Source organism: Branchiostoma floridae, chromosome 5 (genome assembly GCF_000003815.2).
Source record: "Branchiostoma floridae strain S238N-H82 chromosome 5, Bfl_VNyyK, whole genome shotgun sequence".
Taxonomy (NCBI): Eukaryota; Metazoa; Chordata; class Leptocardii; order Amphioxiformes; family Branchiostomatidae; genus Branchiostoma; species Branchiostoma floridae.
Genome location: NC_049983.1, coordinates 17,151,093 through 17,172,506, shown reverse-complemented (window position 1 = coordinate 17,172,506; position 21,414 = coordinate 17,151,093). Strand labels below are relative to the sequence as shown.

At 40.2% G+C, this 21,414-nt stretch overlaps 2 protein-coding genes across 3 annotated transcripts; both read right to left on the bottom strand.

Annotated features, from left to right (window-relative positions):
• Positions 1–38: 38 nt before the first annotated feature.
• Positions 39–2,843, bottom strand: LOC118415296. Of its 2 annotated transcripts, none has more exons than XM_035819793.1 (4): positions 2,672–2,843; positions 1,433–1,760; positions 600–738; positions 39–473 (listed from the first exon to the last, which is right to left on the bottom strand). In XM_035819793.1, exons 2-3 carry the CDS (start codon positions 1,749–1,751, stop codon positions 602–604), a joined length of 456 nt encoding a protein of 151 aa, XP_035675686.1. In that variant the 5' UTR covers positions 1,752–1,760; positions 2,672–2,843; the 3' UTR covers positions 39–473; positions 600–601. The 2 variants fall into 2 exon arrangements, with proteins under 2 accessions (XP_035675686.1, XP_035675687.1); XM_035819794.1 differs by having other exon boundaries at positions 1,433–1,757.
• Positions 2,844–8,734: 5,891 nt separating this feature from the next.
• LOC118415677 (UDP-xylose and UDP-N-acetylglucosamine transporter-like) lies at positions 8,735–21,413 on the bottom strand. Its single transcript, XM_035820410.1, has 10 exons — positions 21,198–21,413; positions 18,740–18,853; positions 16,507–16,609; positions 13,369–13,418; positions 13,011–13,092; positions 12,094–12,160; positions 11,563–11,672; positions 10,917–10,992; positions 10,327–10,402; positions 8,735–9,948 (listed from the first exon to the last, which is right to left on the bottom strand). The coding sequence occupies exons 1-10, from the start codon at positions 21,272–21,274 to the stop codon at positions 9,717–9,719; spliced, it is 987 nt and encodes a 328-aa protein (XP_035676303.1). The 5' UTR covers positions 21,275–21,413; the 3' UTR covers positions 8,735–9,716.
• Between the last annotated feature and the right edge of the window lies 1 nt (position 21,414).

The window sequence follows — 21,414 nt, the reverse complement described above, 5'->3', positions numbered from 1 at the left end:
AGCATTCTGATCATCCAAAGAAGAAAGGACACCTCGTGTGCTGGAGTAGTTTTTATTTCTTAAGTTCCCTTTAAACTTACACTAGAAACGCGTCATGGTTCACCTCAGTTGAGATGTTCAGTCATTATCCTAACATAAGATACATGTATGAAGTTGACAATGGCCTTCCAAGTTCTTTCTTATATTCAATCTTATATTTGACTAGGTGGGGCTGAATAATCGAGAAAGTGAAAATGACATGTTATTGAAGAATACAGGCCAATATCTGTCTTGATTAAATGACAAAAATAGCGTTAGAAAGCTCAATTTTTTTAGATCAAATCGAAAAGCATTGCAAGAATTTTATTTCAACGATATCTTCAATAACAATCTCCTGTTTACAGCTTGCCAACATGTCCGTTTTGGGGGGAATATTCTCCGGTCTTCTTGCTGTTCTCAGATCACGAAGTTTCAGCTCAGTCATAGGCGGCATTCTGTAGAGGAGAAAAAACAGAGCAATATTAAAGAACAAAGAATGTTTGACGTATTCTCTAGTTGCAATAGGCAGACTCCCATGAGATAGGCTTAACTCCTGTATGTAAAAAAATTGCTGTACGTACCATCATTGTTCTCCCGTCGTCCCAGTAGCCGTGGGCGGCCGGCTGACGTTGTGTTGGGCTGCCCTGTCTGTTGCCTCCTCCCGCCGTAAAAACCCCAGGATGAGCTGACGGTACCTGTTTACCACATTCCGGAGTTGACCTGAAAAAATGTGAAAACTGTACTAAATTCTAGGTCTAATCTCAGTACAATTTTGTAGCACCCATTTCAAAAACTTTTCTTCCCGAAAGTTTGTCGAAATGTGTACAATAATGCCAGCAAAAATAGTATAAATCAAAAGGAGATCTCCCATCTGTCCCATATACTCAGTAGATCTGTATACCAAATATCCAACATTAAGTCGTATATCTTGTGAATAAAATGTCCAGAATTCATAGACAAAGAATATACAATTATATGTGAAATGCAATAAAAAACATTCTCAAAGAACTATGCAAGTCTTTTTGGTACAGAAAATGTCTTCTAGAAGTAGAAGCAGACGTAATGATCCGGCTCAGTGTCAGTCTATTACGTGTGTTTCGCAACATGTAGCACATCTGTATCGTAGCTGCACCTTTACTGTAGGATAGAGTAAAGAGTCCCAGAATGTAAGCTGTACTAAATGTTTAAAAAATCTCACCCAAAACAGTAAGACTGAGCCGGTTCTTTGCATCCACATTGAGATCGAAGAAAATACTTGCTGGAGCTAACAGCTTACTTTGTGACGCGTCGATGCAGGTTAGACATCCAGGTAATAAGATACGCCAAAAAGTAGTTACTCAAGCAACTGGATATGGTTTTGGAAACGGTCAGACGTTTCGGATAGAATCCACTATCCTTCGTCAGTGACACTTACTATGTGACATTTCTGTTTCGGATGCAGCGGCGGCAGCTGCACTCGGAGCTACCGTGGATCTTCTCTCCTGTGTGGCGGGGCTGCTGGACGTGTCGCCGAGGATCTCCAGGATCAAGTGCCGGTAGCGGGACACCAGGTCGGCTATGGCGGTCTCCCAGTCCGCCAGGGGCGGCAGGGTGCGCCGGCTCGGGTCCTCCTCGAAGATGTCGGGGTTGGTGGTGAAGCTGCTGCCGGCAATGGCAGGCTTGATGAGGAGGATCAAGATGGCGGACAGGCAGACGGCGGTGGCGATGGTTTTTAGGGCTCCCATTTGTGACATGTGGATCTACTGAGAAAAAAGACGACAGACATAATTCGTAAACGAAGCCACTCTTAATACAACAATGAACAAAAGTAAATGTGACCATCGCCCCTACGTGGGACCGGGGTAATCTCCAACCAGATCCACGGTGGCGTAATGTATAGTATCAAACTTAACGTAGGTGCCCGTTTGACTCCTTTAGTCGGCTATACTCCTTGGCTAGCTTTGATGCTATCTTATGGCATCATAGGATCTGCTTGGAGATTAGGACCGGGGCTTAGAAGTACAATCTCTTGTTATTTGTGCATTTGTGACTCCTCACCAAGGCGCACGTCTGTTGTACATTTTGACTCCCTGCCCTATGCTGAGCCACCTTTCTCGGTAAGTATGTTGGGTTCTTTTGAATACCTCGCAGTTAAACATTTGATTAGGCGATTGTTAGAGCCTCGGCCTGTGAACCAATATTGTCAAAGACATGCATATGTTGGCTTTGTCTTCCGGCCCTCTATGTGTACATCACTCTAGGTATCTGGTGCCTTCCCTTCCCTACCTGTACATCCTGCTGGCACAGCTAGTGCCGCGTCTTTAAAAAATGATTTGAGAGAATCTTTGAAAATTTGGTTCTTGCTCAGAGGTGACAGGAATGAAAAGTTTTAAAAACATCGATATCGATCGTCAGTTTCGAACTAGACCTCGGTAATAACAATACGCACAATATACCAAAGTCGTCCTGTCCACGTGTAGTTCTTAATTGGTTAATTGGTGAATATTCTTAGCATTTGGCGCACGAACATGCACACAGAATACATATTCACAGATATGCCTCACGTAGTTCTAGACTAGTTCTGGGCAGATACTGTGGCATAATTTATGCCTTAACCATTTTACATAGTCTAGGAAATTGCCCCTGATCTAAATTGGACCCCAAAGTAACTCACCTTGTAAAAACAGGAACTGTACGAATTGTGCGACGTAGCAGCTGATGAACTTGTTTAACTCCCGCGCTATCCGTGGATACAAAGCTACAGTCTTTACCGAGGGAACTATTGGAGCGGGTGAGAGCTTCTGGCTTTCCTTGGAGACCGTTTGGTGCCAGGAGAGAAACCCGGAGCGTTTAAATATCCTCTCAGCTAGCGGGAAGCGGAGTCATCCTCCCCGCCCACGTCATTGGTGACCCCCTGTACCGGAGATGGACCATACAACTAATGATGTTTGCCGACCCATTACTGCACTTTTCAGGTTTCTGAATGCTCTACGCCTATCGTTGTGTATCCAGATGGACACTCGACTAGATGTCCTTTGCTAGATCGGTGTGACCAAACCAATAAAGTTCCTGAGAACCTGGTCATAAATGAAAGTTGATATTTATAGTGGCAAAAGAAATGATCTATGAGAGAAGACCTGACTTCGTCTGAGTCTAAGACACTCAAGATGCAAAGGCCAAGAAACAATTAACCCAAATGTATCTTTGTTCGCAAAGGCCCAAGGGAATTCTTCATGTAAGGATCAACCAAAACAAAATTGAACTCCAAATCGTGTACCAGTCAAGACGCAGGATAAAGAGATGATCATTTGCACGACAGAAACAACATCGACAGGCGCTTATCCCAATCTATCTTTGATTTCTTTGAGAAGGCGGAAGAAGGGGGAGACGCCCATCACACACCCCCTCCTAATCCATCTCCATGACTCAGACACTTCACAACTCCCGTTACTCACCACCCATTACTGATGACGTCCTGCACAGAGCAAAGAGACTCACGAAGCTCTCTCCGCCTCTTAAGTGTTGTCGGGACTCTTTGTGATTTTTGTCTGGAGGAATCGTTCGTGCACGTGGACTTAAACTACACATGCATTGGAGAGTCAATATTTCCAAACGTCCTGCAGTGCTTTTTCGTGTTAAACGTACGTCACATGTTGTCACAAGTGTGTATGAACGTACGTTTGTACGTACGTACGAACAAGCTTGTACTAAATGTCACCGAGTTTGAAAAACAGAAGATCCAAAGAACGAAAAGAAAGAAAAAATAGCCTTTGCCTTTTCATATCCTGCTGCTCGTGTTTCTTGTCTTTCATTGGTCCCTTTGACATACTTTCTGGCCATTAAAAAAAAATAACAACAACCATGTCAGTATCAAGTCGAAGGAGAGACGTACTGACCTATGTAAATGCCATCTTGCCGTTGAAGTATATATTTCGTTGCTCATGGTCACATTTATCAGCAGTTTTGTACTTGCGATTTTCCTCAAGTTCAAATCTATTCCAATACGTATATACATACACCGAAACATAGACTTATCCCAAACAACGTGCAACATTGGCACCACCCGCTGAGACATTGCACCCAAAATTTCCTATGTCACAGTAAATACGTCAGAGTTTCTTTGACTAACACTTACCGGTGTTTAGTTTGCTTTTGCAAAGTACTTTGGCGTTTCTGAAGGACTCCTGCAGTTTGTAGTTTCTAGGTTTTCCTCCGGCGAACGAAGGAAATGTAAACAATTTTCGACAGATGGGATGGGAACCCCACTGTGCATGAACCTGGGTCCACACAAAGCCGCTGACTAGAGCTCTGAGATGGAAACAACGATGGGAACGCAAGATACATGTGTGATCATGCACATTTCAGTCACAATAACAGTCTTAGAATGACAAGAAGTTTCTTGGGGGAATCTTCATTTGCCCTGCCCTCAAATATGCCTCGAATTTACTTTGACTTTGACTAATCATCACCCCTATATGTCTTTTTTATCTGTTTTTTTTTAGTCTGAGGTTCTTAAAATAACTTTGTTTTCAATTTCTACATCTCGCAAAGAACATCTTGTCGATTTTCAAATGTTCTCCCTACTTTGCTGGCGTTAACTAAACCAAGATGCTCATATATGTATATGCACAACACAGACAAGACCAATAGTTTTAAAATGCCATTTTATTTCATATACGAACAACGAACAGACACCAAATGATAAACGGAAAAAGACAAATATTTACAATCGGGTCGGATGTTATACCCTACTGCTTGTTGAATAAAATGCCAAGGATTTTGTCCTCTTCACATACATGTTGACGTGCGTCCCACGCACAGAGGAGATTGAAATGACGACGAAAGGTCACTCAGGAAAAACGTGTGTTGATCGTCTAACAATCCCCCAATACTATTAAGATCTATCAAAACTCTGTTATCCACCTACTCCCATTGGGTAAATGGGTCACTTAAATGGGACCGTGGCTATCGGGAGAGTAGAACCAGGGGTTGCGATAGTCCTTTGTACGATGTGGCAGCTAGCGCTCGCTAAAGGTGCTGTCACACGAGCGTGTATATCAAGTCAACAGGAGGTCCGTATTGACTTTTTTCAAACGAAGTCGCACGTGCGCATCATATACACACCTCATACGCATATATTCCAGTCCGCGTGAGTGCTGTATTGACCTCATTTTGTCTTCAGTAAAGTTCACGGCCAAAGACGTCCTTTTCCGGTCGACTTGAAAATACCAAGGAGGTAATGTAACCTCCTTGAATATATGCACAAATCATTAAATGTGATCGGATCCCAACATTAACGCAATGCAACCTCACAAAGTCGTGGAAGTGACCTTGGCCTTGGTGCTGAACAATTGCAGCTGATACAATTTGGGGTTCAAACAAACGGTCTTCATTTCAGAGAGTCAAGCGACTGAAATGTGATCGTTTTCTGGATTTTCTTGTTAATTGTCTTGCAACTGTGCCGTGGTACTCATTTCAGGGCGGGTCAATTTTCTCAACCGCCTTTGGACTAGTTACACACATTTCGTAGAGGAGAAATTCAGCATTCTTGTAACGGAAAAGGCTTCCTTCGATCCTTGACTGTGGTTGGTTCTGTCACAATCAGCTTAAAAATTTTACGACAAAACTTGGCTGTATGGCGGCCTACAAGGAGTCTCCAGGCAGACGTATCAGCTGGATTAAAAAGGAGAAAAATTGGGCCAAATAGGTTGCTATGGGTTTTCAACCAGTCTTTTGCAGCTATCAGCCGGCCGGTCAGTTCACTCCTATTAGACTTTTATTCCTAACTTGTCCTAAATCCCCTATTACTATTAGACCAGCCGGGAGTCTGGCAGAGACTGCTAGTCAGCAGTCCCCAGTATGTTGCTAGTACTTGTACCGTTATGTGTGTTAAAGGTAACATCCACGCACCCTTGAAAACACTTGGGACCCATTACTCAGGCTGAGAGTTCGACAACCTTTAGTTAAAAACCGTGTGGGCGACAAGCGTAAATATCAAGGACGTACAATCTGGTTATCTGCAGGACGTGAATCATATTAATTCTCGCAAGAAATTCCTCCTGTAAATAAGCCTTTTCCTTCCGTTTTGTGCGCCATAAAGGTCACAGGGGGGAATCTACTGTTTAGATTGGCGAGCAAATACGCCGGGGTGGAAGATCTGAAGAATAATGATGACAGAGTCCTTTGATATGCTAACACTGCTGGCTCTCCTCAAGCAATATGTAAACCTAAATAAGTCATCACACGTACAGGTTCACTTGCATTCAGCGATGAATCCTGGAGAAATTCGTCTGAATTGAGAAGAAAGGAGTAACATAAAGTTCTTCATAAGGTTGGAAGAACGACAGCTGTGCTTTGACAGTTGTCATAAGCCGGTTCATGGTTTACAGTGCGAATGCGCTGTATGGTGCGTTGCGGGTAGTAGGTGAAAGTTGAAGGTCCCTGTGAAGGTCCTGTTTACACACCTTTGACCTTGCATATGCACAGTTCAAACAGCTTATTGGTGGCGTCTTAAAAGGCATTGCTGTACCCTTGAGAAATAAGTCTGGATTAATACGTTTATGAAGGTTAGACATCCAGGTAAGAAATATAACATCAAAGTCTGAATTGAGAATTGGTAATATTTTTCCTTCATGTGCTTTGACCTACTTGTATTCAACAAGGTTGGAAAAATGGCTGCTGATGTGGTTTGACTGGTACAATAAGCCAATTCACAGTTATAGTTGTGCAAGCGCTTTGGGTAACATGTTAAAGGTGAAGGCCTCTGATGAGACATCAACAAAAACATGTATGGACATGTATTATCCATGGTCTTGACAAGAACTGTTTACAAGTTAAGGGCTGTCACCTTTAACCTTACGTATGTGAAAAAGTATACAAAGAAAGTATGCATTTGAAGTAGACAACAGCATTGAATAACTTCATTAAATTCTATAATATATATAAGACCAAGGTTCCTTATGGTAAATGACCATACAGTACATGTCTTAGTGACCTTCATAATTTCACCATCTATTTGGATTGAGGAAACAAACAAAAATCTAAATTACATGTATCTAATTCTACAAAAGATCAGATTGTTGCAAAGTAAAATGTACCATAATAAATAAAACAGTTGTAAATTGAAAACGTTCTTTTTGACTTACCATGTGATATGCTTTTACAGAAGTTGAATAAAAAAACCTACATGTATGCTAGTTCCTACCAAACCTGCACAACATACATTGTCTACCATTGCATATAATTTTGAATATTGATGGTTCATCAACAAAAATCAATTGCACATCAATTGTTAAAAGAAAAAAAAACAACAACAATGTTTTCCATTGCTTCTAGAGAACTAGAGTTCGGCGACCTCATACCTCCATGAAAATTTAGAGCTTTCGTAAATTCCATGCAATTGACTAAAACATTAACATAATTTATGCATGGTGTTGTTAATCATTGAATAACGTACATATGTCACAATTATAAAATTCCCATTATTAATCATAAAGTGGTTTTGCAATTTTTGCATAAATTATGCAAATAAGTTAATTACCATATTTGGTATCTGCTTATATTCCACCTATCATAATCAACAATGTGTTACATGTATTGAGGTCCAGTTATTGAAAACAATGGAACTATACAATTTCCTCATTAATTATGCAAATAAAGTCCTCATTTGCATAACATGTATATCATTATGAACATCTTTGCCTAAGCTACCTGCATGCCTAAAATGCAGGCAATCCGTTGTTCCTTTCTGCAGTTATCCTCTTTGGAGTGTCTTGACAAAAACACCCCTGCAGTTCCACAATTAAATGTTAGGGGGCTGAAACTTGCCCCACTTGTTTATGGCGCTAAAAGCTATCTACCACCTAAATGTCAAGACCATAGCATGTCTGGAACAAGAGATACATTGAAAAAACTGCTATGATAGAACATTCTCATTAATTATGCAAATGTACTCCTATTTTGCATAATTAGTATCTTATCTTGTAAAACATTGTCTAAGGTACCTACATACCAAAAATGATGAAAATCCGTTGTTCCCTTCTTGAGTTATCCTCTTCAGAAGTTTTTGACAAAAATGCCCCTGCTATCCCATAACTAGACGCTAGGGGGCCCAAACTTATGTCATTTCTTCCTGAGCACAAGAGCTATCTAATACTGAAAAATCGTGACCATAGCATGTTCAGAACACCAAGATAGCAAAACCGGAAGTTGCGCTGCAGTACCAAGGGGAGCCGCTAGGGGGCCCAAAATCTAATCATTTCCAGCTTTCATCACACACTACCAACACACCGAGTATGAAACCAATCCACCCAATTCTTCATGAGTTATGCTGACCACAAATATGCGGACACACAGACAGACACACACACAGACACACACACAGACACACCAAAAACTATACCTCCATTTTTTCATGGAGGTAATTAAACATAATCTTTGTGGTGTGTGCTACTGAGAATGCATAAGGTATGTTTCCTATAGATTAATTAAAGCAATTGTTTAAACCATTTGTACAGAAGTGTCAACCACTGCTTCAGTTGTCTACAATCATTGTATCATGATCAAGTGATGTAGCAGAATTACTTTTCTTTGCAAATTTTCCTTTCCTAAAAGCATCAATGTTGGCTCATATGTAGTTGAGCATATTGCAATCAAATTTGAAAATGGAAACACGTCAATAGACACACTATACTATGATATAAATGCCACAAAAATGGGCAAACAAAACTAAACAAAATTGCATACCATGTCAACTTTATATTTGGTAAACTAAAACACCTACTTACTAGTAAAGCTGTATTTTGTACTGAAGTGTGAACTACTACCCAAGCAGACCCTAGATTTTAGACATATTTTGGGGTGCTTTCGCTGAGGTTTCCTTTATGTCAGCTCTTTTTTCAGTATACTGGCCAGTTTACACAAAGGAAAGGTGACAAAATAAAAAACATGAAAAAAAATGCACAGAAAGACTCCAGAATAAGCTGGAGCCTAAAACTTGCTTGGAGAGTAGTGTGGACAACATATTTCAAAAATAAAAAATGATTAGGACCTTGTTGCTTTCCTATAGAAAGCATCAATATTTTTAGAACAAAATGATTTGTATGCTAGATGGTGTACTTTAAAAATAACATTCTAACTCTACAGGGGAATTCTATATTAGTCTTACCAATATAGAGGTAGGTAATATTAGTGTAATGCACAAATGTTGTCCTGAGTTAATACAAACAGACAGCCACCAATATTCATAGTTGCTTATATTACCTGATTACGCAATGAATAAAAACATAATTTTTCTCAAAGTAATGTCAAAAAAGAAGTTCGGAATAATCGTTAAAAAAGTTTCCTACCATATATGAAAATGGTGATTTGAGGCAGACATGAGGAATGGAAATCTTAATCCTGATTTAAATTTTCGAACCAAAAATTGGAATCCCGTGAGCACAACATCGTCAATTGTAACAATTGTCAATATTTTTGTGCAATATTAATGAAATAAATTGCAAATATCAAGAGAAGTCTCTGGTCCAACTACACTAATTTTGCAGTGTATTTTGCACCCGGCATGTAAGTGTACACAAAACACATTTGCAAACACACATTCAGACAAATCAACATATAAACACACGTACTAATACACACTTAATTACACTGCTTCCTCATTGTAAAATCTGCCACAAATCATTGCATTGGCACTTCTCATCTAAAATCAGTTAAAATCATCAGTCCTTCTTTTTCGTCAAGTTCTGCTTGATCATGTTGTATATATCCACAAACAGGAGCGTCCCGCCGAACACGAGAGACGTCCCGAACCAGTGGTAGACGGTGAAGGGGTTTTGGAAGTAGAAGATGGAGAGGATGAGGCTGACGAACTTGCGTAACGTGATGATGAGCGTGACCGTGAGGGACGCGCACTCCGTGGTCAGGATGAACACCCCGCGTATACAAACATACGTAAAGGGATACGTCAAGGAAATACATGAAAACAGTATTGATTGAATTGTTGACATTTGCAGCCATACTAAGCGGATGATATGGTGTTGAACAGAAGCAGGGAAATTTGGGCAATTTTTTTTTTGCGACCCACTTACATAAGCAAGTCTAGTGCTTGTTCCATGAACTTACAATGATGATGAGTTTGATATCAATGGAAATAAAATTACACAGGCTTTTCTAATGATATATAATACATTGAAATTGATGTAGAAACAATGGAAATATGAACCAAAGTTAATAAGCCAAACTTTTGATTTTGAGCTTTATGTGTGACCATGTATAATAAGGGAATCATATGATTATAATTCAAGCAATGGCAACAAACAAAAAGGATATTGTGTGATACAGTTCATCAGCAGAAAGAACCACATCTTTGGGACTCCGACCTCCAGTAATGGTATCATGATAGGCTCTGAAATGGAAATAGAACAAAAATGGTCAACCAAATAGCTGCAAACAAAATATCTCTCATATATATGTATCAACTTTGCTTTATCAAATGCAATACGGGCGATCTCGATGACGTCACGGTGACGCAGTGGTAGGCAAAAAGCAGGTGTTTGGCAAGAGCTTGATTTACATATTAACCAGTAATTTGAGCTGCTAATCTAAATATCAATTTTTAATCCAATCTACTGACGTCCTGGTAGGAACCAACCGCCCAATACCCCGGATATAAACAACAACAGCGATCACTCGTATAGGTTAAGTTCTTTGACATACACAAAGACTATTTTCACTTTGACAGCTTTTCAAATATTTTCAGCAAAGTGACATGGATTATATTCTGATGTACTCTTATGATACTTTCTGAGCAGATAATAAAACACAAGATGTGCCAATGCTGCAAATCAAGGCTGTGTTGCCTGACACTTGTAATAAGTTAAAGCTAAATTTCTTTCAAGTATTGCCCCACGTACACTCACCACTCTGACTGAACAGGACGGCATGTCTGTAGATATCTCCTGCTAATGGGAGGAATGCTGGGAGCGGCAAGGCATGCTGGGAAAAAGCAACCAAGAACCAAGAGTACCAATGAATACAAAAGATACCTAGATGCATTGAAACGAGGTCTAGAAGTAAGGAAAATCTGACAGGGTACAAGGTAAGGCAGTCTTCATCAATCAAGGTGAAGCATGATGTTTTTGAGTAGCTAGTATTGGCCTTGGCAGTCACCAAAAAACAAGCAACCAAAAGTGGATACCCCCCTTAAATCTTCGTCAGTGAAGCAAAGCCAAGAGGTAGATCAATTTGGCTTAACTATGAAATACATTTTTACTCAACCACACTGGATCACCCCTATTCTTATAGATAAGGGTTTAATGGTTATGGTTAATGTGCAGAGGATTGATGCCTAAGGATATAAGGACAATGCCTGAAGCTCCTCCATATAGGGACCCCTAGCTTTACATCCCCTCCGAAAGGGCAAATGTACAATCATACTTGGTGGGACTTAAACCCATGACACCTGGATCCACGTAATTTGTTCAATTTGTTCCATACGGCTAAGCTATACTTGCAGGGTGTAAGATCACAGGAATTCATGGACTGGAAGGTAGATTCGATACTTACATTGTAGAAAAGTGCTTCCTTTGGATGTTTGCCATATTGGGAATACAGAACCTCCTGATAGATGCCCATCCTGGCCGACATGAAGAGGGCGAAGGTCAACATGGCTATACCTGAAGGGAAAAGTTCAACACAGATATACAAGTTCTTAAGGTAGAGTTTCACCAGCATTATATTCTATCATGATTTAGAGGCTAGGTTAGAAAATGGTTTACACCAAATGGTGCACTGGACCATGCTGCAGCCCTGGGCCACACAACTTTGTGCTATCACTAAAACAAGCGAATAATCCACTGGTATGTGTGTTGTGTGTGTACCATACTCTTTCCCAAATGTTGAGTGTTAAGCAGAGAAAGCAGCATGTGACATTTTTTTCAAAAGTCTCTGGTATGACTTGGCCGGGGAATGAAATCACAAGCTACCAGCTTGGCCACTGAAGCAGTGTAAAGACGCTGGATACCAGTATAGATCTCTCTGAGCGCCTTATACTATTGCGTAAAGCCATATTGGAATGGAACTGATGATCAACCCCACCTAGCAACCACCACAGGAACTGCACAATCCCACCATCCTCTGTGTCAACATCCTCCTTTTCAGCACCCTGGACAGAACAGACAAAAATCATTCTAAATTCCATGCATTTCATTCAATGTGAGAAATACATCATGACCTTCAAAGTTCGCAACTTACTATAAAAATTGTAAATGTCCAATGAATTAATAGGATGAAAAAGAAAAAAAGCAATAAAACCGTTGAATATACTTTGATGTACAAAATATCTAAATATTTGAAGTTAGACATAGAATTATGTTGAGTACACAAAAATCTCTCCATGCACCGAAATTGTTAGGTTCGGGGCACCAGTCAGGGTTGGACAAGTTTTCTAAAATTCACTTGTCCTAGTACTGGGCAAGTACATAAAGAATTTACTTGCCTGAAACAAATTGTCCCTTGCCAGAAATTCAAATGACGTTTTTCACTGCATTTTTCACTTCCAGCAAAAGAATTCTTCTATTATTATTGGCTATTTTTCGGTGTTGACCAATTCTTGATGCCATGACTGTGAAAAGTTAGAAATAGATCAGCATCTCACTCATAGAAAAAAATCTTAACTTGCACGACTAGTGAAGAGGGGTAGGACATGCACTTGCCCAATCTGCACTTTTACCTGCTCTGGACAATAGGGCTAGTGGACTCATCCAACCCTGCCAGCGCACCTATTCCCCAAAACTGATTTCGAGCCCAGACTTACCTAATCTCCAAGCAGATCTTGCTGTGGCATAAGAAAGTATCATAAGCTGGGGAAGGAATTGAGCTGGCATAAGGAGTTCATTGGCCTTCATGGTGGCCAATGAACTCTTTTTGCCAACCAAACTCCTACCCCTGGGCTGAGCTTATGATACTTGCTAATGCCACTACATGATCTGCCTGGAGATTAAGAGATACCCTACCATAGACTGAGCTGACATGTAGGTACAGGTGAAGATCCCAGCAGTGATCATCAGCACTGCTACATACTTGGTTGGCTTATAACTAAAAAACAAAATACATGTAGTAAGACATCATCGACAGTATATAATGTGTACAGCTCTTAACTTAATGCATGCCCTAATACAAGTTCTAAATTGAAAATTCTCATCAATTTTGCAGAATAGAAAATTATATCAAAAACTTGAACAGAAAAAAAAATAAGATAAATTTTTTTTTCCAAAATGGGAAACAAAGGTTTTCATATAAAGCCTGAAATTTCTTTTTTTTTTTGGTAGTCTTTCCCCCAAAGTAGCCAAAGACTTATGGTGATATGCATACCTCTTTTTTAACAGGATGATCCCCAGCATCATATTAGCAATCAGAGATCCCTGTAAGAGAGAGAGAGATAAAGACCACATTACACACCAGTGCAACAGTTCACATTGACTGATTGAGAGCTAAATAGAACCACAATTGCATATAAAATCACAGTAGTCATACGTGTATTCTAAGCTGGCTGCACACTGTCAGCGACCTTCCATTGAGTTTGTTGATTGGCAGACGGTCGCTGAATTTCAAAACTGCCTGAGGCAACTGAATCTTTTTACTTAAAATCTTCAGAACCTGCTACATTGGATAGTATAATATTTCTGGGTTTAATGTGTTTGTGTATCTATGCTATAATAGTTTCTAAGAATGAACTTCAATAATATTTTTAATCAAATTTGATACAGTGCAGCATCTGCCTTTTGCATGATACAAAAGGTACTGCAGACCTTTAAAATTTTTGCAGTGGCTTTAGTTTTGCAAGTTTTCATGACAAAGTGAATGTGCTTTTCTACAGTATTACTACTGCACTAAAACAGTTTCAGCTGTGTACTGCAAACAGTTAAAAAACTCCCTGCAAAAATAAATGAATTTACAGTACATGAACCAATCAATGAGTCACCGACATTTCGGAGAAAAGTCAAAACATCTCCATCAAGTTTGGCACAGGACGAGATCAGGAAGTCAAGCACACTCTACTGGGAACAATTGTGCAGCATATGTCATTTTCCAAATTACGCACATGGGTGTATTTGCCCTTGGCCTACATTTCGCATGAAAGGAACCCAAACGAGACAGTCTATACTTGCTGCAATCAAAATGCATATTGTAGTACCCTGTAGGCCTGTATCCATCATCTAGGTGACGTTACTGCCATAATGGAGCCAAAGTGGAGGACTAATCTTTTCAGGTAGTAATCATGGGGGTCTGATTTGGTGAATAGGATTCATCGACAGTACTACTCGTGTGGCATAGCACATTCACTGCCTTGGGATGATAGCGATTCAGATTGCATCAAATATTATTAGTTATTATTTGCTGTAGCATAATTTGTTTTCTACAGACCAATTCCGACTGTTCAGGGGTCATAGAGTAGAGTGCAGTGGTTGAAAGGACCCTGCCTTTAGACTGAAAAAATTCCTGGCCGTTGTCACTTACTTGACATGCACGCTACTGAAATTTAAGAGGAAAGGGTCTCAGTCCTTGGGATGGGACATTAAGCTGTGGTCCACTGTTTATTGTGAATGTAATTGTTGACAAGAACCTGGGGAATTTGCCTGGTACAATGAACTTGTATGCACTGTACTGTACCTTCTGCCATGACCAGTGGAAGAGTAACTCAACTCTTCATTGGGCTCATTCAAGCTTAACTGGTTTGAGACCTCTTTCACTTTCCGTGCCCTCTGACAACTTGTCCCACTTCCATATATGGTTACAGAATGAAGTCGTCCACTCAGTAATTTCCTGCCATGTGATCCTATAGTGACAATCCACGTGCAAATTTGTAAATTTATTTCTTTACACCAAAGTCCATCTACACTAAGCATATGAATGGAAAACATCTAATTGTATTGTAGCAACAGACAATTGACTTTATAACCGTATGCTATAAATAAAATAAAGTGAAAGCCCAGGATAGAAGATACAAATTACTTTCTGTAATAAACGTAGAAACACAATCATCATGCTTGTTGTATGATTGTTTCATTTATTTTGATGATTTAAATACTTATTCACTGACATATATCTTTGCTCTTGAATTCTGAAAATGAAAACATAGCTTCTCTGTATAAGATACCAGAGGTCTACACAAACATGCTCTTAACTGTTTTTGGTCTTCATTGATGACTTAAGGCCACTATCATTCAGGTATAGATACAGGCCTGGACTCATACCTTAAGGGGAAATGACTACCCGTACCTGTACCTGATATCACGTTTAGGTGCACAGCTAGTTGTAGTCTCAGAGATTGCTAGCTTTAGACTTGAATGGAGGCTCTAAACAGCAAGATACAGGCAAGTTCCTCAGTGTACTTTAACTGTAAATCTCTGTACCTCTACCTGATATTACATTTAGGTGCACAGCTAAATGTAGTCTCAGAGATTGCTAGCTTTAGAATTGAATGAAGGCTCTGGACAGCAAGATACAGTTCTCTTCCCATGGTATTAACCTCTGTACCTCTACCTGTACCTGTACCTGTACCTGACATTACATTCAGATGGAGAGCTGAATGTAGTCTCAGCTGATTGATAGCTTTAGACTTGAAGTCTCTAACACTAGTAGCAGCAAGGCTAGAATGTAAGGGCTGAATTCGAAGGTAATGGAGCAGAAAATGAGTCTTCCTGCCAAATTACACCTCTGTGGATGACACCTATCGCAGGGTCTGGCTGGTTTTCTTGCTAATCATGCAGTGGATCAATCACACTGGGATTCTGTATGTTAGGACACGGAGAGAACGTGCTGTAATCAGGTCTGTATCTGTACCTGAATCATGCACCCAATTTTAAAGTTACCTTGCATAAAACGCATGGGTTTTATTCTCAAGACATACCTTAGAAAGATGTCAGAAGTATTATGCAGTGTTGTATTCAGAACTGCAGTGTGGAAAGTAACATTTTTTGAAGGACTAATGTAAATTTCTAGACTTTGCCCAGCTTAAAACTTGCTGATAATTCATCATTTAGGCACTGGCTAGGAAATGACAAGCCAAAAATGACTTTAAAATTGGACAGGCCTCTGATTTGCATGCAGGGATTTTTCAGATTTATCAGAATTGACAGATCACAAACGACGTCATAAGAAAGAGCAACAAATAAAATGGGAGGGCCAATAATCAGAAGTGATAGAAAGAGAGGACAACACATGCATGCATGTACTCCTTGAATTAATGAGGCTGTATGGATCAGAAAATCTACTCTGGTCATTAACTGTGACGAGGGGGGAAACAGGCTTAGTCACATTTGGGACCACATTCTCCTCCCTGCAGTGCCACCTAGCATTAGGAAGTAGTACTGCCCTGCAGTGGTGCTACAAATAACAAATCCAGCTTCCTTCACCACCACTTTATAACCTTTTCCCTGCTGTCTAAACCAATAACAAATACAAAATTGGTGCCAAATGACAATATAAGTAGGCTGCAGGTTAACTTACCGCTCTGAAGATCATGTGCAGGGGCATGGGGATGTGGAAGTTTAGGGCGTAGTTATTCACCACACTGACAGTGAAGAACATGGTCACCATCATCGCATATTTACTGGAAAATAAAGTGGTAGGAGTAGGTTAGTTCAGGTGGCAATTCACAAGTTTGTAGAGACGATGCCAATGGAAATACTAGCATTTTTACAGCAGGAAATTACATTTTACTATGGGACATTTCATATCTATCTATCCATTCCGCTGACATTGCATACTGAGTCTGTAAAATTGTCCTGGAGGAAAAAAAACGAAAAATGTGTCATAAATTTGAATTCATCCAGTTCAAGATGTGTTAACTTAAAGATTCGTGGAGAAGGGGTGTGTGCACATAATTTGGGTTTTTCAATCATCCCTTTTAGTCCCACAAATTTGTCTGAGGCTTTTCTCAATTCGGGAGTGCATATTTTGATTGGCCCCCCGGTGTGTACTTTCAATCAATCAAGAAAATATGGTGCTAGCTGTAAAAGGTGATTTCATGTTGGTAGTTTTTGTAGTGATCTCTTCACCACCACTACTCATCATGCCATTACACATGTTCTGTCTTGCTATACGCTACTAGGTGTGTCCACCAGAATTTAGAATGCAAAACGAAAGGGTAGAAATACATAGAATTACATTTAACAGACAACATGCAGCCACTCTCTCAATGGTTGATCTGTCAATCTATTTTTCATGGACAGACATGATTGCTCTATTGCATTTAATGAACATAGAACATAGCAAGATACTGCAAATTTGATTTAAGTTTGTGGGAACATAATTTTAGGGTTGGGGTTTACAGTGTTCAAGTTTCCCTCAATGGACACTCAATAACAATGCAAGACAGAAGATATGTTTGAGATGTGATGAATTTGCAGTGACCTCCAAATCTGCCAGCATAGACATCCTGTTAAGTATTCAATTTACAGTAACCTGACTGACAGACTCTTCTTCTTCACAATCATACATACTCCGCTAGTTACTATACGATTCATGACAGGTTTATTCCCCCCTCTGCTTACAACTTTAGAATAGTCCTCATCAGAAATCAGCGAATGGTAAAATTATCCGTAATTGAAAATCACTACGTTCCAGCAGCCACATACAACATTGTATCCTTTTCCTTTGTCCGCAGAGATATGGCTCTGTCCGACCTTGGACGGAGATATAACGACTTTGGCTGTCATCCATGGAAAAACCTGATTACACAATATACCCCTGAGTGAGCGCCAACCTCACTGATGGATTGAGAGATGATTGGTTTGTGATAACATCATCCATGCAGATTGAGTTCAACTTCTGTGCGCAAAGATCAAACCATAACACTCTAATCCTGTGGAATCTATGGGTACGACCGGCACTTGGTTTAACATAAGTAAATGACATTTGAAAAGAAGTCAATACGTAATCTGTTTGCTGTTCAGATTTAGAATATGTTCGGAATGAAATCCAACTCTTGTCCGTCCTTTCTATTGATTTTTTCCCTGGTAAGTGATGGCTTCCATACCTGCTTTATGATTTCATTGTACCAACTCTGTCTATGACTCTGGAATGAAAACTTTCAGAAAAAAAAAAGATGCAGATAAACATATTTCTTCAATCTTGCAACGCAATTTGAAGTGTCTTTCTTGGTACTCAAAAATGCATGGAGACTGTATAACAATCTATTTTCCATATCAATTTTTCTGAGTCGTTGAAGCTAAGACATCCAGACATTAAGACACACAAGACAACAGATACTCTAGCAATTGGATATATTTTGGAATAAAGTTGTAAAAAAAAAGTCTTAACATATCGTCTAACACAGTTGCACTGCCCCTTTTTCTACCCTAAGGGGTAGGAAGTTTTTCAAACTTACGTTAAAATCATTAGAATAGCATACAGTAATTTTCAAAATGTTTGCAGCCGCTTCTGCGGTGACCTCTCTGTGAATTCATGACTCCACAAATAGTCATATTCTATATCATTTATTACTAAAGCACTTAAAGAGTTGTTTCCACCTAGCCTGAGTACCATCCTCCGTAGTGGCCGCTGGCTCAATACTTTCGCTTGCTACATGGTTAGTAAGCTAAGGTATTGAGCCAGTGGTCACTACAGAGGGTGGAACTCAGGCCAATTTCAACCAGTAGACACGGCCAAAACCTTGTTTTCTCTCCCACTGCCAAGCTAAATCCCTGCAAAAAAAAAAGTCCATAGCAAGTACTATCACCTGATGGGAATGACTGGTTTTTTGCGACAGAAGTTTGTCGTGAAGAAGAAGCCGTCGACTGCGATGACCAGGAACTGGGCAAAGGTGACGATGTTTCCTGCGCCTGGATGCTCCCTGAATAGAACAGAACATAGCACCAGATTTGTAAAAAAAATTACAGTTGTATGTTCTTAAGTACAAACATATGTATAGCAAATCATTGCTTCAAAAGATTCGTGGCCATGCTTGTCAAGAGAATATGGTAAAAGCTGTCCTAGAAGACAAAATTTGGTCTTTGCTGCAGTTTCAAGTATGTTGGCAGGTGGTCACTGTACATGTAGAAAGGATGCTGATTGACAGTAACGGGAGGGGGCCATACTTCGACACCCGTTCTAAGTGGATGCGCATGGATTTTGTCAATGTACATTTTGCAGTGAACTCATCAAAAACAAGTTAAGATCTTGTATGCATCCATATAACTGTTATTGAAGCTATACAGATATATATTTCATTTAACAGTAGCGTTCCGCACTGTACTTTGACAGCGCACGAAAAATACGGCAGGTTTTCGGCTTGCGTCCTAGCAGAACGTTCCAATACAAACAAGGGGTCCAAACTCCGACATAGTAACAACCAGACCATCGCCGTGCATTTTTAAACAACTTATGCAAATAGAATAGCACTAAAAGTCTTCATTATAATTTTTTGTACCAAATATGGGTCATATTTTGTATTACGCGACTTATTCAAATACGGTGTGTTAAAACGTTTACCTCTCACGGTGAGACCAACTTGCGGCAAAACGGCAGTGCATTGTTACGTTGGACGGTGATGGCATTTTCGCTTTTCGGCTTCCTTGATAAGTTGATTGCCTTTTCATCCTGTCTTTTGGCAGCAGCAATGGCTACAGGATTTTTTAGTCGGTAGGGATAGATTTTTCTTGAATGTTTGTCGCTCGACGGACGGGTTGACTGAGTTCAACGCCTTCGTGCGTGATACTAGTAGTAGATTATGGCGGGGCCCCGACTGCGTGAACATTGTGGCATCATTTTAGCTCCGTTTATCCAACCCAGTTAAAGGCAGAACAGAACACAGGTATTATTTTTCGGAAGGCTAATAAACATCATTTCTATGTGCGGTGGTATTTTTTCACATGTCGTATTTTGCGAAGAATAATTCAAGAGTTTCCCGGGTCATGGTCTCGATACGTTCGCTCGTCAACTTGCACGGAAGGCGTCAAACTTGTGCAAGTTTTTCAATCGTTATCTGTGGGACTTGCTAACTTCGACACATACCCCGTCTTTGTAGTTATTTACAACAAGGTTTAGTCTACAGCTAGTGTACTTCTCATGTGCAGGCATCTATGCATTTCTCCGCAACAATGATTTTTAAAACCTGTCGAAATTTGGACCCCTGTCGAAGTATGGCCCCCTCCCGTTACCTCACTCTAGATGTCAGAAAACATTTCAACTTTCCACCCCAACATCTGTGTTCTTCTTTGTTCTGCAAATCTTGTTAGATCAGAGTCGAGTAGATCATTTCAGCCTGGTAGGAGCTTTTGGCTCCAGTTTGGGCCACTCTTCAATTGATCATAATTTGTAGATGGTCCAGTCTTTTCAGCCTGGATTCGAGACCCCAGCCCTTTCTCCGTCATTGTACACTGACACTAGTAGACTTTGTACACATCCGGATAGCAGTTTGCTCCTATGTTCGCTTCTGCTATCCGTCTGGAGACCTGCACGTTCGAACCGCTAGGTGCTAACGGCAGTTAATGAGTGAATTAAGGAATTGGTTCTAGAGCACTCGTTCGATGACAACAGGCCCTCCCGCAGCTTGTCCAGTGTTGGAACCTTTGTTCGAACGATCACTTGAACTCATTCCATGATTCGCCCATGTGTAGGGACCAATCAGCGCCTGCGTCCAAAATTTGGATGATTCCAGACATTAGGATGGTCAGGGTTCCCAGACGGAACAGCAGAAAAGCGATATATATAGTGTATAATGAATGTCAGAGCTAGAAGCGACTGTATATATACAGTAGTATATAATGAACACCAGAGCGAACCAGGCTAAGAATTGCATTGTTTCATCATGTCGGTTGCTTTTTTTTTTTTTCCTGGGGATAGAAGAAGCACTGCCAGTGATAGCAGGGTGACACCACACTGATCACAGACAGTGAAGCCTAATTCACCTTGGAATCCTCAGGTATGTCTCTATTTGTTTATGTTTTATTAGGAAACTCCCAAAGAAACTACAATTAGTTGATACACCCTTTCCCCGAAAGTCCAACAAGCCCTTCAGTCTGTGTCTGTAACGTTATATGTATAAAAACGTTAACCATAACCAGATACAATGGTGTATTTCTGTGTACAGCCTTTATAATTTTTGATCATTTCATGCATGGACACCAAAACTTGTCATGGGTAGTTGGGTGGGGAGGGGGGCGGCCACGTCGGCTGCATGACTCACAAATACTTACGTGACCAAAAGCTCCAAGAAAAACACATTACTGCAGCAGCCGGCGAAAACCAAGCCGATAGCGGCGGCTGGATGCATCCTTCAAATATACTGCACTTGGACTTTAAAAATCCAGTTTTAAATGGTGAAATAAACAGGTAAATAGTGAGGGAGACCGGCCGGCTGACAGCTGTTTAGTTGGTTTAAGAATGGAGCGCTCTGATTGGTCAGTTCTGAAG